This window comes from Pogona vitticeps, chromosome 1 (genome assembly GCF_051106095.1).
Source record: "Pogona vitticeps strain Pit_001003342236 chromosome 1, PviZW2.1, whole genome shotgun sequence".
Classification (NCBI taxonomy): Eukaryota; Metazoa; Chordata; class Lepidosauria; order Squamata; family Agamidae; genus Pogona; species Pogona vitticeps.
Genome location: NC_135783.1, coordinates 160,021,447 through 160,040,885, shown reverse-complemented (window position 1 = coordinate 160,040,885; position 19,439 = coordinate 160,021,447). Strand labels below are relative to the sequence as shown.

General features: G+C 38.3%; 1 protein-coding gene across 4 annotated transcripts in view; it reads left to right on the top strand.

The window, feature by feature from the left end:
- EHBP1 (EH domain binding protein 1) overlaps nt 1-19,439 on the top strand; it is a 339,919-nt gene that overhangs the window by 273,424 nt on the left and 47,056 nt on the right. For all 4 annotated transcript variants that reach the window (XM_020790594.3, XM_020790589.3, XM_020790595.3 and 1 more), the window contains 4 exons: nt 7,538-7,665; nt 10,163-10,301; nt 10,474-10,580; nt 13,361-13,484. In XM_020790594.3, coding sequence (XP_020646253.3) covers nt 7,538-7,665; nt 10,163-10,301; nt 10,474-10,580; nt 13,361-13,484 — 498 coding nt within the window. The remainder of the gene's footprint in view (nt 1-7,537; nt 7,666-10,162; nt 10,302-10,473; nt 10,581-13,360; nt 13,485-19,439) is intronic.

Sequence of the window (19,439 nt, the reverse complement as noted above, 5' to 3'; positions counted from 1 at the left end):
GGATTAATCTTCTATTTGTTTGACTCAGTACATTCATTACTGATAGCAGACACTGATTTAAAAGCAGAATGGCATCCCGGGATGGAAATGAGAGCTATACTGCCAGCATATTGATGGCACCAAACCTCAAAACTCTGGGAATCGTCTCCCAATTTGACCAAGACGTCAAACAGGAACCCATCAGCACTCACTCCTTGGATATAGACCATTCCAAAATGGTGCCTTCAGGATCCATCCTAGAAAGATATCATGGTCAGTGATGACAAAGGTTGCAGAGAGGTCAAGCAGACCCAAAAGGGATATGTTGCCCCTGTTCAGTGTCTTCAAAGATTACCTACCAAAGTGACCAAAGCTATCTATTAGTTAATAGCCATGAATATAAAAGAAATGACAAGTTTCATGGGAAATTGATTATTAATACATCTGGCTCTGCCATAACAAACTAATATGGACCCCTTCTGGGAACTGAAGAAGACTGTTTGCTTTCAGATCTTTAGGAACTTGGATTTTTGCCTCACTTCAAAGTATATTTCCACAGTTATCAACCTACAGGTTTTAGAAGAGATAGCCATGTTAGCCTATGCTAGCATATCAGACGAAAACAAAACAAACATCTCAAGTAGTGGACTTTATTTTCATTTTTGTTTGTTATTGCTTAACAATCTACAAGTAACAATCTCTGGGCCATACACAGTACTGGCTAAGAATCCAGTCTTAAATCACAACCAGAGTAGGCCCATTGAATCAGTGGAACTTACAGAAGAGTTGATTCAGCAAATCCCACTAACTCTAATTGTGACTCACTACTAGATTTCAGCCTGTGTGGTATGAACAGCTTAATAAAGGAATACACTAGACTATTACTGTCTGTTTGTTTTTCAAAATTATTTGCGCACATGCATGTGTGTGTTTGTAATTGTTTCATTGCTTGGTGTAACCAGGTTCATCTGTATTCAAACCCTAATGAAGGAAACAACTCCTTGAAAGAAAAGCCTTTTCGTAATTAACACGTGCAGCTTAGCAAAAAGAGGAGGTGCTAACACTACAAGTCTGTGATCTTCCTTGGGTTCCTGTAAAAGGATTGCATTTGGTGTGCATTTGCTTGAGTATTTTATTTTCCAGGATACAGAGCCTTAATGTTTCGTACAGCTTTTTTCTGGGTTCTTCAAGCATTCAAGAAAAATGTTGTCAGTCAGGCCCCAGAGTTTTTTCTTAATAATTGTTTTCATGTCTTTCTCTGTCACCCGTGTAAAAATCAGGTCTTTTTTTTTGTTTGTTTGTTTTTTATTTTTGTTTGGAATCAGGCAAGATGATGTTTGTGCAATAATTCCCCCCATAAGAAATCAAAGCAAAAATATATGGTTGAAGCTCTATGCCCTGAAAGCGAAAGAAATTAGATCATAGATCCGTTTCCTCTGCTCCATTAAAATATGGACCCATTGATGCACCTTTCTGTAGCTTCAGTTCCATTTCAGGTCAACTCAGCAGGATAATCTCACTAGCCTCACCGTTTCCTATATAGCACACCCCAAGAGTATACAAGTGACACTTAGGTTTATGAAGTGTCAACTTCTACAAGCAGCACATTCACAATGCCGTGATATGCACAGAACAGCTCTGTCCATAATCTTCACTAGTCCAGTCCAACTGCTCTGTGTTTGGTGGAAAGAAGATTCATAGTGTTTCGTGATCTTAGTGTTAGGTAAGGTGTTGTTTATTTGTTTTTTTTTCTTCTTTAAGGAATCAAAAGGGGGAGTATACTTGTTTATTTAAAATATTTATATACTACCTTTCTCCTAAGGATTCAAGGCAGCTGGCTACTAGTGCAAAAAGAAACAAAGCTAAAAGCTAAAAGAATAAGTTGTTACAATATTTAAAAAGATTTGAACAAATATATTAACATTTATAAATACTGCTGGAGCAATATTAAAAGCAGAAGTAAAGCAGCAGAATACAATAATCCCTTTTGTTTTTCATTTTGTGTTTTCTTGATGTGGAAATTAAGATCCAAAAAAAGTGTGTTAATGTCCCCATGTTTTGAGTTGAAGATATAGTTGATTATTGGTCTGAATTTCTTTGCTTTTAGGGGTATGGCTTCATAAAGTCTTGCTTTGAACTGAAGAAATATTTTCCCCATCCTCCTCTTTGGAAATTTTCCCTGCTTTTTGAAATGTAGGAATACATAGGCATCCATGTAGGAAAAGGAAGTCTATTTCTATTCAATAATTGTAGGTAAGGTGGATTTTTTAAAAAAATAATGTAAGAATAAACCACACCCACTCAAACTGCCATATTCCTTGCAGTACATGGTTTCACTTATAAATCTGCCTGCCATAGGATATTTGTGTGTGTTGCTCAAAGTTTTTCCCCAGCAAACACATTCTAGGGTGAGATTTGTTTTATTCAAAGCTACTCCTACTTAGGGGAATGTTCAAAAAACACAGTTTTTACAGTATTAATTGCTGTTATACATTGTCCACTGTGCATTGTTCATTTAACTAAAAGACACAGGTAGAGATATCAAGCATTAGAGTGTAACAGTATTGCTATCCCTTTATTGCAGCTACAGAGGAAGTTGAACCATAAGGAGCTTGAACTGGCCAAGGCCTCTTGGCCACCTCCAGATAGGGCAAAATTTCTGTCCCCTTTTGCCCCTGTTGATCATGGTTCATTATGGGGCTTACCATGGCTTACATACGATTCACATCCATACTGTGATTAAAGGGAACTGTTGGTGCCACTAGTGGACAACCAAGGAGCAGGGGAGTCTGGCTGCATCGTAGAACATACAGTAGACCCTTGACTTGCAGACGGCTTGACTTACAGACTTTTTGAGTTACAGACTTCTCTGGCCGCAAAATTTAGGTTTGACTTGCAGACTGAGATTTGACTTACAGACCAGAAAAAAAACCAAAATGGAACAAAAACGGCCTGTTACGGGATTAATCGGTTTTCAATGCACTGTAGGTCAATGGAGACTTGACTTACAGACTTTTTGACTTGAGAACCGCCGTCCAATACGGATTAAGTTCTCAAGTCAAGACCCCACTGTAAGGGCTCAGGCAGGAGACTCAGAGAGGCTCCCTCTTTGGGTCTTTTTGAGCTCCCTGCAGAGCAGAAAGAGATCACAAAACAGAAGAAATGAGGGAGGAAAGGTACTGAACCTGTGCAAGAGCAATGAGAAAATCTGGCAGATCCATCCTCTTGTCCATGAACAGTTGGCAAAAGAAAGGACTTCCTGTTGGTGCTGTGAGGACAGTTAGGAGCAAAGATAAATTTGGAAGCATCATAGCTCCAAAGCCAACTGCCCAGGAACAACGCAAGGAAAAAAAACTTTGCAGAAGGGTTCCGGTTCAATTTTTGTCACTCTTTATCCCTGTTAGTACAAACAGTGTATCATCTGGTGGGGAGCAAAAGGATGGTGTTATCATTGTACTGCTAAGTACTTATCGGGGAACATATATTCCATCTGGAAGAGCTCTTGCTAAATTCAAAACAGTGCTGAGATTTATACTGGAGATTTCTTAATTCACTCAGCCACTGTGCTATGCTTCAAATTTAAAAACACGATTGTTATTGTGCTTGTCAATACTTACTGTTTATTTTTTATTTTTGTATTTATGCATTTATTTACTGAAGGTTTAGATATACACTAATTTAGAAGCATAATAAAAATGTAAAAAAAAATAGTACATTGAAACACCAAAATAAAACCAGTAGCAAATTATAACACACTACAGCAAATAGACAACAGTGGCAAAGCAGAATAGTGCTAATATCTAAAACCAATTCTTAAATGCCTAGGAGCATAGAAGAATCTTCACTAAACTAATGTAGGCTCCATGTGAGCTTCACTGCAGTAGGCATTCCAGATACGGAGTAACATCTCTGAAAGGGTCCTCTTTATTGTGGACTTCCACTTCTCATTGGGCAGGGCCATCTAAAGGAGAACAGTGGATGCTGGCCCTGCGTCCAGTTAAGTAGGTACGTGATTTGTTTTTGTTTGTTTTCTTTTAGAAACTCTTCAGAAATGATTAGTAAGGAATTTAATATCCCCTACATTAGGAGATCCTCTTGCCTCTTCCCAAATCCTCCAAAGCTGAATGAAAGAAAAATGAAAATTGATGGTTTTATGTAACACAGTAAAAATGCATATTATTGTTTTAAGTGGGCTGTACTAGACAAAGAGACCGTGGTATCTTAAAATACTAATAATTTCATTATGCCATTAATACCCCTGATTTGCACAAATACTATACTTATTTGAAATTCCATTTCTCAGTAGTCTGCATATTGACTGTCCTTTCCTTAGGGAAGTACCATGTTTAGCCAGGGGATTGGGAAAGGATGGATCACTGTACAGTGTAAAACCTCAAGGGCTCTGATAATTATTGTGTCATATCTATGAGATTTCATTTAGTGGCTGAACATTCTGAATGGCAATAACGAGCTTGCTACACAGACACACACAAAAGGAAGGTAGAATAGTGACTGCATGCTTTGCCCTATATGTTAACTTCTACAAGGGCTAGATACTTCCATAAAAGAAAGGAAGGTCAGGGATGCAGAGTAGTTAATGCTGCAAATGAGCAATGAGTGGCATGCCTAGAATCCAGGTTAAACCCAACTATTTATGTAGTATTGGCCCAACCACTTCATTTGCTCTGGAGCTACTTGTCCTTGTCCTCTGCTCTTCCTCAGTAGCATGTTCAATGCCTTCCGACCTGAGGGGCCCATCTTCCAGCCTTTTGGTCTTTTGTTTCTGTCCATGGAGTTTTCTTGGCAAAGATACTGGAGTGGCTTGCCAGTTCCTGCTCCAGGTAGATTGTGTTTAGTCAGAACTCTCCACTATGACCTGTCCGTCTTGGGTGTCCCTGCACAGCATAGCCCATAGCTTCTCTGAATTACTCAAGCCCCTTCGCCATGACAAAGCATGCTCCAACTACCGTACAATTGCACTCTTTTCACACGCTAGCAAGGTTATGCTCAAAATCCTACAAGGTAGCCTTCAGCAGTATTAGAACTGGATGTGTATAACTGATTGGTTCAAAATTCAGAAAGGAGTACGACAAGGCTGCCTGTTGTTTTATTTAAGTTGTTTTAGGCATCATGCAAAAGGCTGGACTGGATGAATCCCAAGCCAGAATTAAGACTGCTGGAAGAAATATCCACAACCTCAGATATGCAGTTGATACCACCCTGATGGCAGAAAGTAAGGAGGAATTAAAGAATCTGTTAATGAGGGTGAAAGAGGAGAGCACAAAATGGTCTGAAGCTCAGCATCAAAAAAACTAAGATCTTGGCCACTGGCCCCATCACCTCCTGGAAAATAGAAGGGGAAGATATGGAGGCAGTGACAGATTTTACCTTCTTGGGCTCCATGATCACTGCAGATGGTGACAGCAGCCACAAAATTAAAATATGGCTGCTTCTTGGGAGGAAAGTGATGTCAAACCTCGAAAGCATCTTAAAAAGCAGAGACATCACCTTGCCAACTAAGGTCCGCGTAGTCAAAGCTGTCGTTTTTCTAGTAGCAATGTATGGAAGTGAGAGCTGGACCATAAAGGAGGCTGACTGCTGAAGAATCAATGCTTTTGAATTGTGGTGCTGGAGGAGGCTCTTGAGAGTCCCCTGGACTGCAAGCATTTCAAACCTATCTGTTCAACCCATAGTACTCACTGGAAGGACAGATCCTGAAGCTCAGGCTCCAATACTTCGGCCATCTCATGAGAAGAGAAGACTCTCTGGAAGAGACCCTGAGGTTGGGACAGTGTGAAGGCAAAAGGAGAAGGGGACAGCAGAGGACAAGATGGATGGATGGTGTCATTGAAGCTCCCAGCATAATTTGACCAAACTCTGGGAGGCAATGGAAGACAGGAGGGCCTGGCGTGCTCTGGTCCATGGGTCACAAAGAGTCGGGCACGACTTAACAACTAAACAACAACAAGCACCTATGGTACCACGGTTTGTATTTATATCTCTGAGATACGAATATGAAGTGCCCATCTCTACTGAGAACTCACAATCCTAGACGTAATTTATAAGGTGTAAGTCTAATTAGACATAATTTCCATTGGACTCAGATATGATTTATTTCAGAGAAGCGTACATACGAGTAGCAACCAGAATCATTTATTGAAGATATTCTGTGGAACTGTTGTGAAAAACACCATTATCAAGCATGGATGTTTTGTGATCCTTTTATGTAAATTTGTGGACAACTATACCACCACATATTTCCTCTAGATTAAGTGTTGGATGTAGGTCTCAGTTGTGCAAGAGGGCTGAAAGAAGCAGAATGTCCTCCCCCCCTTCCTTTCCACAATAGCTACCCAATTGCCTGAATAGGTTACACAGACAGTGAGCAGGATAGGTTGTGGTGCTGAACACCTTGAGTTGTGATACAGTTGCAAGGGGGAAGATTCCCCAGATTGGACAAGGGGGCCTTTTGCAAAACGCGGACCCTGGATTCAGTTCTTAAGATATATGTATACTCCTGGTATCATAAAGAAAGCAAAACTGGATGATTAGTCCCCATGCTGCTATAGCTTTAACTGTGCCCATTTCACTCATGCATGTCCATTATTCAGAGTCCTCTCAGCTTAATGTACCAGTTGTTTTAAATGAAACATATTTTGCTTTAAAGTGTTGCTTGATGGGTCTTTTGTCTGCTTGTTTGTTCATTTGTTTTTAATCTTTATATGGTGCCAGTTAGACAATAAGGGCAGGGATGTGGGAATGTGGTGGGAATGAAAAAGAAAATATAAGTTTTCTGTATGGTTAGTTAAGCATGTGGTTTGTTTCAGATGTGCAGGTAGTCACTTAATAGTGCAGATCTTTGAGTAATGAACGTTTGTTTATAAACAAATCCAAATTAGATTTTTTTGGCACACTTTTAAAAGAGCAATTCACTTATTTATGAAGGATTTGTGATTCTAACCATGGTTAGTTAAAACATTTGTACTGAATTCAGTGGGAAGTAATTCAAATAAATATGTTAGGATTAATATTCAATTTTGCCTTTATGTATAAGAGACACAATGTGATAGTATATTGCATGAAATACTCAGTACAAAACCTTGTTTATTGGACTCACTTGTTCTTCTCGATACGCAATTATTTTACTTGTAAATAATTTCCATGGAAACCAATTGATTTACACCAAAGGCATTCACTTGCTACCAATAACATATTAGGGCCCATATTTTAAGTCGAATATTTGAAGGAACTGAGTGGGGAGAGCATGGAGAAAAGAGGCACCAAGAGTCAGCTCATTTAAATATACAGAAATGGCTGTTGTTTATAAAAGAATAGAAAGATTATTATTGCACTACATTTGAGGTTCTAAGTTCTGTGCTCAGCTTCCTTCTCATGTGCAATTTAAAGATTACAGGTAGAACAATACAAATGTAATCTCTTAAATTAATACATTGTTATAGTGACTCTGCATCTAAATGGATCTCTCTCTCTCTCTCTCTCTCTCTCTCTCTCTCTCTCTCTCTCTCTCTCTCTCGTAATGTGGGGTTTGCGTATTTAGTTGAACAGAATAGCAGATTGGTAGATTTAAAACTGAAGAAGCTCCAAGAACCGCAACCACAGGTGTCAAGTTCACTTTCCAGTGCTGCTCAAAAAGGAGAAACAAGTAGCACAGAGCAAGAGTTCAAGGTAAGTCGTTAACTAAAGTCCTCCCAAATCAAAAGTTTTGTCCATGCAACTAAGTAGTAACACTTACCTGACTAACAAATGTGACTTTTCTTAGTGTTTGGTTGTACTACAAGTGATTGCTCTCTTTTGCCATTGTACTGAGAACTTCTTGTCACTTTCTCTATTTCAACTGATTTTCTCAGTCACATGAGTGTTCAGTTACAGGAGCCAGGACACATTATCCTGTTCACCTTGAAGCCAGTTCTCTCATTTACATAAACATGAGCAGCAGCATCTTTGAAGCTTCTTTTAAAAAAATAAAATTTGTTGGTTTTCCTTATCTGGAATCAAACAGGTGCATACACCTTAACAGGTTTCTGACTGATACCGAGGAGGGGATTACAGAGGGCACATTTGCACCTCATACTTCTTAGGTAATGGAGAAATTCATCCTCATTGTGGAATGTAGGATACTTGTTCTTTCATTGCTCAGTCTCTATCCATGCATACATAGATGTTGATGCGTTTGTTGGTACATGCTAACAGCTTATTGTCTTTATTAGGCCATAGCTATTGCTTCTGAGTGAAAAGATTTTGATGACCATAAGGGTAGCTCCACTTATGTATAACTTTTCACCCACCTGCTGCAGGCTGTGGGTGTATGCTCTGCTGACTGAAAGGATTTCCTTCCCCAGATACAGAGATGCTTTGAAGTCCCAAAACAATGACTTTCATTGCTTTTTCCCTTACACTGTCGGTTCCGATAAATTGGTGATGAAAGTGTGTGGCAGCAGCAGAGGACTTTCAGTCTCTATCTTTGAACAAAGGGAAGCTTGGATCAAGTCTGATTTTTTGCGTTCAATTTAGCTTTCTGCAGTGGATTTAATGCAAAATGAAGCTGGCCTCAGAATAATACAATGGATTGAAAAGGCTAACTGAATTAGTGGGCTTAGAGGAATACATTTGTAAAGTGGCAGAAGTCCCCAGTCATAAAAAGGCTTCTTAAAATGGGATTTACTAGCTAATCGCACTGATATTTTAGCATGTTGCCAGGCCTAAAAAATTAGCCATGTTTGTTTATTTTGGTAAAGACCTGCGTTTTGACTGTCATATGGCTATTGTATATACAACGAGAAGAGATCTTTTTCTTAGAAAAATAAAATCATACCAGCTTGATGGTTGAAAAAACAATTCTAGTATGAATGACACTTTTAAGAAACAAAAGTTAGTTCAATAAATGACCCTCCATTAAGCCAGTTTAATTCATTAAGGTGACAAAACTGGTCCTTCTCAATCTAAATACACACTTTTGTGTTCTTTTGGGTACATTATTTTCTTTTTTTCTGCTCCTGCGGCAGAAAGGGTAGCTCGATCTAAACATTTTTTTAAAATGTTATAATAGAAATTGTGTGCTGTCCATCTGTTCTCTTGGAGCCTTCAGGATTGAGTTGGATTTGTGTTTATAATAAAATGCAGTTTACACGTTTATAAATGAGGCTTTCTGTATTTGTGGAAAAGGATAAACTGTTACCTTCCCTGGAGGATTCTGTATCCCAGGCCTCCTTGAGGCTAGAGAATAGGCCGTTGGAGAACTCCCTCATTACCAATTGTCTCAATGCAGAGGAAGGGCAAAGTCTTGGTAGCTTTTGATAACCAGTTTCAGCATTCAGCAGGCTTAGCTATTAGTCATGCATCTTAGCCTTTCCCTATTTACTTTCAAAACACTTAATAAAAATAATAATAGATTAGGTATAAAACGAAATATTTGTTTCGTACACAGCACCTCGATATCTGCAGTTTCCACACACCACCGTGATTTAGTCTTCTGGGATATTTCATGTTGATAGACCCATTTAAATTTGTTACCAATATTAACATAGGAAGCTCTGGAAAACAGTAATTGTAGTTTCCTTAGCTGTAAAGGGTTTACTTACAAGTGTGGATTTGGAAAGTTATAGCTCATGAAATGCAGTGTGTTGAAGTAGCATTATAATCTTACATTTTATTTTTAATCCAGCATTAGTGGTTTTTCTCAGGGGGCACAAAATTAGAAATGAGTTCTGTTTGTCATACAAGTCTGTGGGTCCATTCACCAGAGCAGAATTCTTTACCAGGGGAACACTGTGCACAAAAGACTAGAGCCACTGTGCTGCTGAAACTGTCTATGATGTTGAGGTGCATATACACTGCTGCATAACCAGTATGTGCATACTATGCTCACTTACTCCATGTAGGGGAGGAATAATTTTCATTAAACCCCAAAAACACGTTGGATGCAGTTAACTGTTCTCAGTGTCTAGCAATAGAACTGTGGCTGAGCATTCCAGGTTAATAACAAAACAGGTCTTACTTTGCCAAAAACTTGATATATTTTTGGTTCCTGCTATTATTTTTATCTCACACAACCAGTAATGTGAACTATATGTTTTTCACCGTGCATTACTCTCTATATTATATCTTTTTTGTTTCACGTTTATGAACAAAAGAATTTGATGTTCAGTTTTGGTTTTTCTGGCAGAGTGAGACAGAAGAACATCGTGCTGAGCGATTACAAAAAGCAACAGAACGTTTTAGAAATCCTGTTGTGTTCAGCAAGGATTCCACAGTCAGAAAAACTCAGCTTCAGTCATTCAGTCAATATGTTGAAAACAGACCAGGTAGGCAAAAATGTTCTAAAAAGCTCTCCCCACCTGCCCTCAGTCTTATGATTTAATAATATATAACAATAAATATATTAAAAACCTGATAATGTAAATTGACATTTCAATACACAAATATGAAGTATTATAATAATTTTACATGTCTGTCCTCTTTTTCTTTTTCCTCAAGAGATGAAAAGGCAGAGATCAATACAGGAAGATACAAAGAGAGGAAATGAGGAGAAGGCAGAGATAACTGAAACTCAGAGGAAGCCATCAGAAGATGAAGTGCTTAATGTATATTAATTTTTTGTCTGGTTTCATGATTGCTGATAATTCTCAACTGTATGTGGAAATAGTGCTTTTATTTGTTAAAATGAGATGTTAGGTTTTCTTAGATGTCAATCTCCAGTGCATTCAAAGCAGAGTGAGAGGGGTGCGCTGTTGAATTAGTCTGCAGCGTGGTGATAATTGTCAGATAAAAAAATGAATTTTTCAGAGTTCCACAGCTCCAGCTTCCTTGAGACATTTCCATCAGGGCACTTCCCATAAAGAGATTCCAGTATTGATCTACCGGGAGGATTTTAATTATTACAATAGCAGATACCGCAGAGCTGCAGTTAGAGGGAAAAGTCACATGAGACCTGCTAGAATTTCTCAGCCAACCCATTTTGTTGGCTTGGGTTAATGGGTGTTCAACCTTTCCATTATCCAGATCAGCCGTGAATTACTAGCTGAATGATGTTTGCATTAATATAATATATATGGTAATTTCTTCACTTAATTAACGGGGAGGTTCAGCTCAGTAGGGGTATGGGCTGATCATGTGTAAAATTGATTTGTGAGGGAAATATTTGATAGACCGCAGGGAGAAAGCAGCCTTTGATGGACAGCTGCGGGACAGAAGCAGGAAGAACAAGTTTTTGACCTGAATATGTTTTATTTCTGTTTTAGCCCCCTCTCTTTTATTATTATTATTTTTAAAATTTTGTCTGGAGGCACCACATAATTTTTCACAGTAGTCATTCACTGCAGTCCACCCTTGGTCTAGATATATAGTTATAGCTGAGGAACCCAGCAATAACTAAGTTCTAATTCTTATACTAAATGACCAGATGACTGAGCATTTCCCAGCTGATAATTTTTTTTAATTGAAGGACAGCCCTACTTTAATAGAACTGAAGAGGTCTTGCTCAGCAAGTTCATAATATGTATGCAAATTGTATACAGTATCTGAACTCTTGGGAAGTTCCATCCTGACACAGCGCTCTTTTTAATAACAATATTCTGTAGAGTCCTAAGAGGTGGTGGTGACAAAATTGTGTATTCTTTTCAGTTAACCACAGAGAATTACAGTTACCATCCATTATTATTCCTCCACCCGCATTTGTTCTTCTTTTCAGATACTTAAGAAGCTACAACAACCAATTTTGTGGGGGGAGGAATAGAAATAAGGAAAGTAAATTAAGCTTTTTTTAAAAAAAAAAAGTTATTTCTGCTTCTTGTGGGATGGAGAGTATCCAGTAAATTTACATGGATGCCTAATGCATACCTACATTAAAATTTCCATTGTCATTTGGTTCAGGCAGAGATATCATCCAATGAGCTTTTACATCAGGGTTCAGTAAAACTGTTCTCTATTGATTCATTCAGCGACTACTGTATTTGAGGGCAAAAAAAGCAGTGTTCAATTATCTCTTATTGGCTGTCTAACCTCCAACCCAGCAACAAGTGGGTCAAGAATAAGAAAATGCTGCTTTTTTTATAAAAAAAAGGGTGGTTTTTTTGCTCATAAGGCAAAATCTGTATAAACATTCCTTTGCAAGAGCAATTAGATTCCAGAAGACAATTGAATTCCCAAAATGAGCATTAGTCTGTACTCAGTGCAGATTAGGTTCCTTCGAGAGACTTGGTGGTGATTCCAAAGTAAATGAGGGTGGAAGTATATCATAGGGCTTCCTTTCCCACTTTAATACGTACTCAGCTCTTCCACTGCCCAAGCAAAAACCCATCTGCAATCTACTTGAGTCCCCTGTTCTTTTCAATCACTTCTAGTGTATAACTTCATACTTTTAGAACATAGAGTGAGAAGCCACTCTTTATACATTACCACACTTTAGTATTGCTAATTTTCATTACTAGCCTAAAAAAAAAAAAAACCCCAGAAGATTTGGAAAATCTGTTTGTCTGGCATCCATGAATCTTGAACACTTGCATGTTCTCTTTCTTTCTCTCTTCCTTACAGACATGCTCTATGAAAATTTAATATTATGAAAGAAGTGTTAAAAATGAGTCCCAATGAAGTTGGAATTGCTCAAAAACAAGTCACAGAGCATTTTTTGCTCTATATTGAGGTTGCACCTGAAAATCTATGTCAATCAATTTTGTCACTAGTTGTCAGGATAAGAATTGTTAACATCAGTAACTGGCAATACATCTAACAGAAACTGCTGTTGACGAAGCAGGAGAAGCTTCTGCTGTAGTCCTTCTAGGTGCTGCTATTAGAACTGATGAAAAAGAGAAATATGCAAAGTAAGAATGCGGTGTTTACTGTAATTGGAGGAGTGCTTGTTTGTTAAGTTCTTTAAATTCTCCCTGTTTCTAGATTTAGCTCTTCTTCAAAATACTTCCTTTTCCATTCTTTTTATCAAAATGAAATAGCTAAAATTTGGCTATTTAGAGTAAAATAGTATTTGTGTGATCTTTTCCCTGTTGCAGGAGAAAAGATGCTCTGTAAGTGAAAGTCAATTATGCTCTTTAAAGCACTTTATGTTGATTCATCTTTGATCTCACATAGAATAGCTGTATAGTAGAGCAGGTTTGAAAGGAAAAAAAATACTTGGAATTTTAAATGTCAGTGAAGAGGTTTGAAACGGTAAAACCAACCTTCAAGTAAAGGTATTTTATTATATCACCCCTCAAAATAACATTTAGCGAATGGATGAGATATATGAATTGTGTTTCCTGTTTTGGTAGTAGGCATAATATTTAGGTAAGTGCTTTACTAAGTGTTTCCGGAAGAGAAAAATGCAACTTAACAAGTGATGTATTTCCTTGTTGTTTGTTCTCTTTAACAGAAAGGGTTCAAAGACACCAGTCAGTATGTTGTAGGAGAATTGGCAGCACTAGAGAATGAGCAGAAGCAAATTGACACCCGTGCCGCGCTGGTGGAGAAGCGCCTTCGCTATCTCATGGACACAGGTACGGTGCCCAATTACACTGTAAACAGTTTTGGCAAATTGAGCGTTCACAAACTCTTATAGAGTTTTGGAAGTGTGAATCTTTGAAGCTTGAATGTTCAGCAAAACTGCCTTGAAAATAAAAAGGCTGCGATTTGCAGCCACCTCTCTGGGCCCTGGTGATAAGAGTGCCTTCATGGGAAGTGATAACTTGCCCTGATACCGTGTGAGCCAGCACTATTGAACAGTGTGCTCATCCATGCAGAGTTGGAATACACATCTGTGCCTCATTGATATGCCACTGCTAAGAGGGAGAGGGAGAGGAAGAGAGAGAGAGAGAGAGAGAGAGAGAGAGATCTTCACTGTTCTACTGATTTCAGTGGGGAGAAAAAGATTTGACCAGCTAAAGCCATGTACCACATGAAACAGAGCACAGTACATGGGGGAAAGCTCCACTGACTAGATCACTGAAATTTGAGAATAGTATCAGGTTATTGATGCTCCACAATTATATATATTTTTCAGGATGGGAGATTTTTTTTAAAAAAAAACTGTATAATACTTTGCATTGCTGGTACAGTCAAAAAGGATTAAAGCCTATAGTTGGGACATCGTGCATTGTATTGTTGTACAAAAATCCAAACAAAATAAATATCAGACGGGTTTAAAAATACTGATTTGTATCACAGATTCGCAGGGCACCATTTACCATGTGCTTCAAAACAAATATACACTTGAGAATGAAAACATTAAATAACGCTCAGGGGAAGGAAAATGTATTTGTCTCATGCCATATGCATCTATTAAAGGTAATATAGCCCCAGGCTAACAGTACAATTTTAAAAGTTTGACTTTACACTAGAAAGGCATAAATTATTGAAGTTAGCTAAAAATCTAGGCATGTGCTATTACTAATTTACACTGTGTAAAGGTTCAAGGCATTATGTCAAATACATTACATCAAGTATAATGATGAGATAAAAATGCAGTATATGTCTACAAATTTATGCATTCTTTGATTTCTTGTCATTACCTTGCCAACTCCTGTTTGTTCTTCCTTTTTAACATACAGAAGGATAAATATATCCAAATATAGCATGAGTGAACCCCTTATAAAGAGAAAAGACGTTTTCTGTACTTAGAAGTCTAAAACAACTGTTGTCTACTCCTCTAGTAGTATATAGAGCTATAGTAGCTTATTTCTTACATTTGCTTTTTTTTCTGTTCTTATAAGAAAATTAACTGTATTTTCAAGCTGCTTTTTGAATGTATAACATCCTAAAGGGAATGTTGTTGGCTATTGCATTATACAGACCTACCTACACAGCTTTCATTCAAAATATGAAGAAAGAAAGAACTGTAAAAATGTAGATTTAGAGGACAAATATCATTGATGATTAAATACTGCATAGTCAACTTAGTATAAGCCCATGGGAACTTTTTTCGTATTCCAGTTAAAAACATTTCCATTTATAACAACACAGTGTTGGAGGAAGGTCATCTCCAGATTTTTCAGAATGCGATCAGTCCAAACATTAGGCGGGAAGGGTTTCATGAGCTCGTTTCTTTTCTATTGACACTCTATTTGTCCTGATGTTGGGATATTTCTAGCTCTTCCAGCTGTTATTTATGTACGAAATACCGTTAGGAGAACCCATTTATTGATGGGCAACTTTGATGTGTTGTGGCATTCTTGAATGGGTGGCGGTCAGCAGGGTCCCTTGAAATCTATTTTCCTGCATGTTTCACTAATGTAAGATACATACACCCTTCCATTGGTTCTTACCCTTTGTTCCATACAGATATCCTTCCTTATAAATTGTTTATTTCTACTAGCTTCTCTTTCATTGTAGCTACCACTAAAATCCGCTGTCAATATAAGTAGCTATATGGCACATTGACTTCAGTTTTTGTTTTTTTGTGCCAGAACATTTATGATGTGAGCTTTAATTTAGAACCTCATCAAATTATCTGAAAAGAAGTAGTGTATTAAATAGATGCATTATATTTGTGCATTATGGTAACACTTCATGATAACATTTCCATTTAAAAAATTATTAGTAGTAATGCAAATGTTTTAACGTACATCTAGCCAGACTTATAATCAATAAGTGTGGGCCTAGCGAATGCTCCATTTATGAATTTTAGATATTTTTAATTTTTTTAAAATGTTAATTATTTTTAATCTTGATCAATGTTTATTTGTTTTTTAATATATAGTTTTGTACAGTATTTTAACTTATTATTGTACAATTTTTATTGTTATGAGCTGTCTTAGGTCCCCTGTGGGGATGAAGGCAGGATAGAATTACAGTGGTGCCTCGCAAGTTGAGCGCCCCGTTTAACAACGAAATTGCCTCACAACGAACTTTTTGTGATCGCAAAAGCGATCGCTTTACGATGGTTTCAATGGGGGAATTTTGCTTTGCAATGATCGGTTCCCTGCTTCGGGAACCGATTCTCACAAAACGATTTTCGGCCAGCTGATCGGCGGTTTCAAAATGGCCACCAGGTAAAAAAAATGGCTCCCCGCTCTTTTCTGGGACAGATTCCTCGCTGCACGGGCAGCGAAAATGGCCAGGCTATGGAGGATCTTCACTGGACGGTGAGTTTCAAGCCCATAGGAACGCATTAATCAGGTTTAATGCGTTTCTATGGGCTTTTTTATTTCACATTATGACGTTTTCGTTCTACAGCGATTTCGCTGGAACGAATTAACGTCGTAATGCGAGACACCACTGTAATATGAATAAATAAACAAGTAGTCAAGGCTCCTCCCCCCACTGCTACCATCTCCACTTGACTTTAAAGTGTCTCAAGGTAGCTTAAACTAAGATAGCAATGGGTCACTGAACCATCTTGTTTATGGTCCTTACAAAGAGATCTTTCTTATGAGAAATATTTGGGCTCCTATTCTTTGAATATTCAAAATGTTCAGAAAGCTTGATAAAGAAAATAGAGGTATAGCTTCAGCATTTTGACATATGTGTTCCTAGAGTGAACACAGAGTCGCTCAGCAAGCCATGTGGTCAACTTTCTTTGTAAACTACGTGTTTTCCCCAGCCTCCAGTAGTGTATGCAACCTCAGTTTTCCCTTTACTCTGTCTTTTTCACTTTTTCAGCTTTAGCAAGGCAATCTGCCTTCCTTCACTCTGTTAATTGTGAGCAGGAATTTTTCTTGATAGTTCTTTAACTCTTTTGGCTTGCTTCTTTGTTCTCCATGGGTATTAAATTGTGCTGAGGGATTATCCAAGAAAATTGTTGTCCATATCATCCCCAAATGTCACTGGTTGAAGACAGAGGAATCTGTAGCTTTTCTCATAGCTGTGTTTCTCTTCCTTCTGCTGTCACTTCTATTTCAATGTTGATCTGGCTTAAAGCAGGATATTCCTTGTTAACATGTCATAAAAAACATGTTTTGGACAATTAATATCTGTTCCATGTCCTTGTTATTTCCCCACTCAATTTTCATTTTGATGGCCAGCAACATATGATAGAAGTATAAAACACTTGCACTGTAAAGAATACAGCATATTTTTGTGTCTTCCTAAAATAATTTATTAGCAATTTTGATATGAAGAGAAGGCGCAAGAGCAGTTGGGTCCATGGGACATTTGGTGAGTATGTGGTTCAGTGAACATGTAGTTTATGGATACAAAATGTGTTCCAGGTGTGTGCACAGATTTGCCCTCATAATTTCATGTAATGGAAAAGCTTTATCGTGCAAGAGAATGTGGGTGTTGGCACACACACTTGGTTTTATCTCATCTGACATTTCTAAAATATCTGCACTAAAATCTATGGTTTTCACTTAGAATCACGCAGAGCAGTCTGTTCGTGGTGCCTGATTTCAGTAAGTCTGACATATGTACTGCTTTAGGCTATCATGCTGCCTAGTAGTGTCTCAAGACCCACTGCTAAGACGAATCATTAGAAGTTTTCTGTGGCTGACAAATAAGAAAAGATATCTATGTTGAATGTGATGGACTTCCAGTAATGAGGCATGGTGAAGTCATTATTTTTGTTTGTTTGTTTTGTTTTAATCTCTTCACCACACAGCATCCCCATCCCTGACTCTTAGTGAATCTGGCACCTCTTTAAGAATCACCTTTGCCAAGATCTTTTGAGAAGACAGGAAGCATCTGTTTCTCCTAACAAAAAATAGAATCTATGCATTTATAACTTCAGTTGGTTATTAGGTGAATATAAGTTAAGAGATAACACTTTTCTGAGAGGTGTTGAAAGTAGAGGTAATTAGAATTACAGGTGACTGATTTACTGTTGAATTTTGATCATTTTCATTTGGAAGGTGTAACTTATGCAACTGGTTGAGCATATTTATATTTCCAGCATTAGAAATCTTTGTATTTCCTTCACAACCCAGAAATGGACCTATTTAGGCAATGTATTTCTCTTGTTTTCATTAGAATAGAGAATAGCTATAAAGAAAGCAGATTTAAATTAATTGAAAACTTTCTGTCCCCTTTCAGGCTCTGAGGCTTCCTAGACCTCCCTTTTGCCCCAAAGCCTTTGAGATTCTTGAGACAGAGCAGGGGAAACTTTTAATAGTCAAAATTACCACCAGCTCACCTCCAGTCCCACAAATGGATTGCTAGTGGTGAATTTTGATTATAAAAGGTTCGTGCTCCCATTCCCAGGTTCTTCAAGGCTTCCCATGGCAAATGAGAACCATAGGGAGCCTCAAAACCTGAAAGGAGGTTGGGATAGGAAGCTTTCAAGTAATTTAAATTAAATGTGACTTGTGCCACATCTGGTTTACATAGCATAACCTTACACAACAGGATTTTGCCCAGTGTCTTATAGTTTTTGTTTATTGAACTGTAAACCAGCCTATATGTTTGAAAGATGTTAGAACATAAAGAGTTTTTACAACTCTGGATGATGAAGAGCTGGTTATAAAAAGCAAGTGATCTGATATTTCCTTTGTAATAACTAGATAGAAAGCCATAGGAGTAGTTTCAGGAGATGCCTCTTCCATTTTCAGTTCTTCTCTGCACCTCTCCTTTGCCATGAAAGGAAGTGCCCCTTCCAGGTCTGTTCAGTTCATTTTTCCTCAGTCAGAGGGGGGGGGGAATCAGGGGTGACTGGGCAAGGACATACACAGTGGTGGGAAGGAGGGGACAGAGCAGCAGGGCTGGCTGGGCACAGAGCAGCCGTGGTGGAAATGGAAGAACAGAGCGGTGGGGCTCGCTGGGCAAGGAGGCATGCAGCAGTGGCAGGGTCTAGGCAAGAAGTGGGAGGGGAGAGAGTGGAGCAGATGGACTCTTGGAATATCAGTGGGAGGTGAGTGTACATACATGGGCTGAGTGAAAGCAATGAAAGAGGGAAACATGGATTATCTAGGTCCCTCCCATTTGTCGAAACAGATCAGTAGTATTTCCAGAAAGTGATGGAAGAAGATGACAATCAGTGGAAGCTCCTCTTGCCCTAACCCAGGTCCCATCCCTAGTAGCAGTCCCCTCTTATTAATAACAGTGGAATCTTGTCCAGTCCCCTTTTATTAGTAGTGTGTGTTCATCTGAATTGCACTAGTGTAAAGAAAATGTGCTGCAGCCCTATTTTTACAGCCTTCAACTGCTACTACCACCTTTCTGTGTTGGTGGAACTATCCCTCAGTGCCTAATGAACATTATATTTAAGCATGGCTGCTTTAGCAGATAACTTTGGAACAAATCTGTTTTAATTGGGGAGGGGAGAATCCATTGTGAACAATATCTTTACTAATGCTCCCAAAAAGCTCACCCTTTTCCCTCCAATACAAACTTGCTTCCGGTTGTAGACATTTTGTAAAGAGAAATTGTTTAATGAGAAATTCTCTTTGGTCCAAATCCAGTGTTGCATCATCATATCTCTGCTAGGTTTGTACAATTTCCTCCTCCTCTTTTTGCCTCCGCAGCCCAGGCCAGCACCTGAAAATCTCTTTCAAGGTTTTCCCTGTCCTCTGAAATAGCTTTTC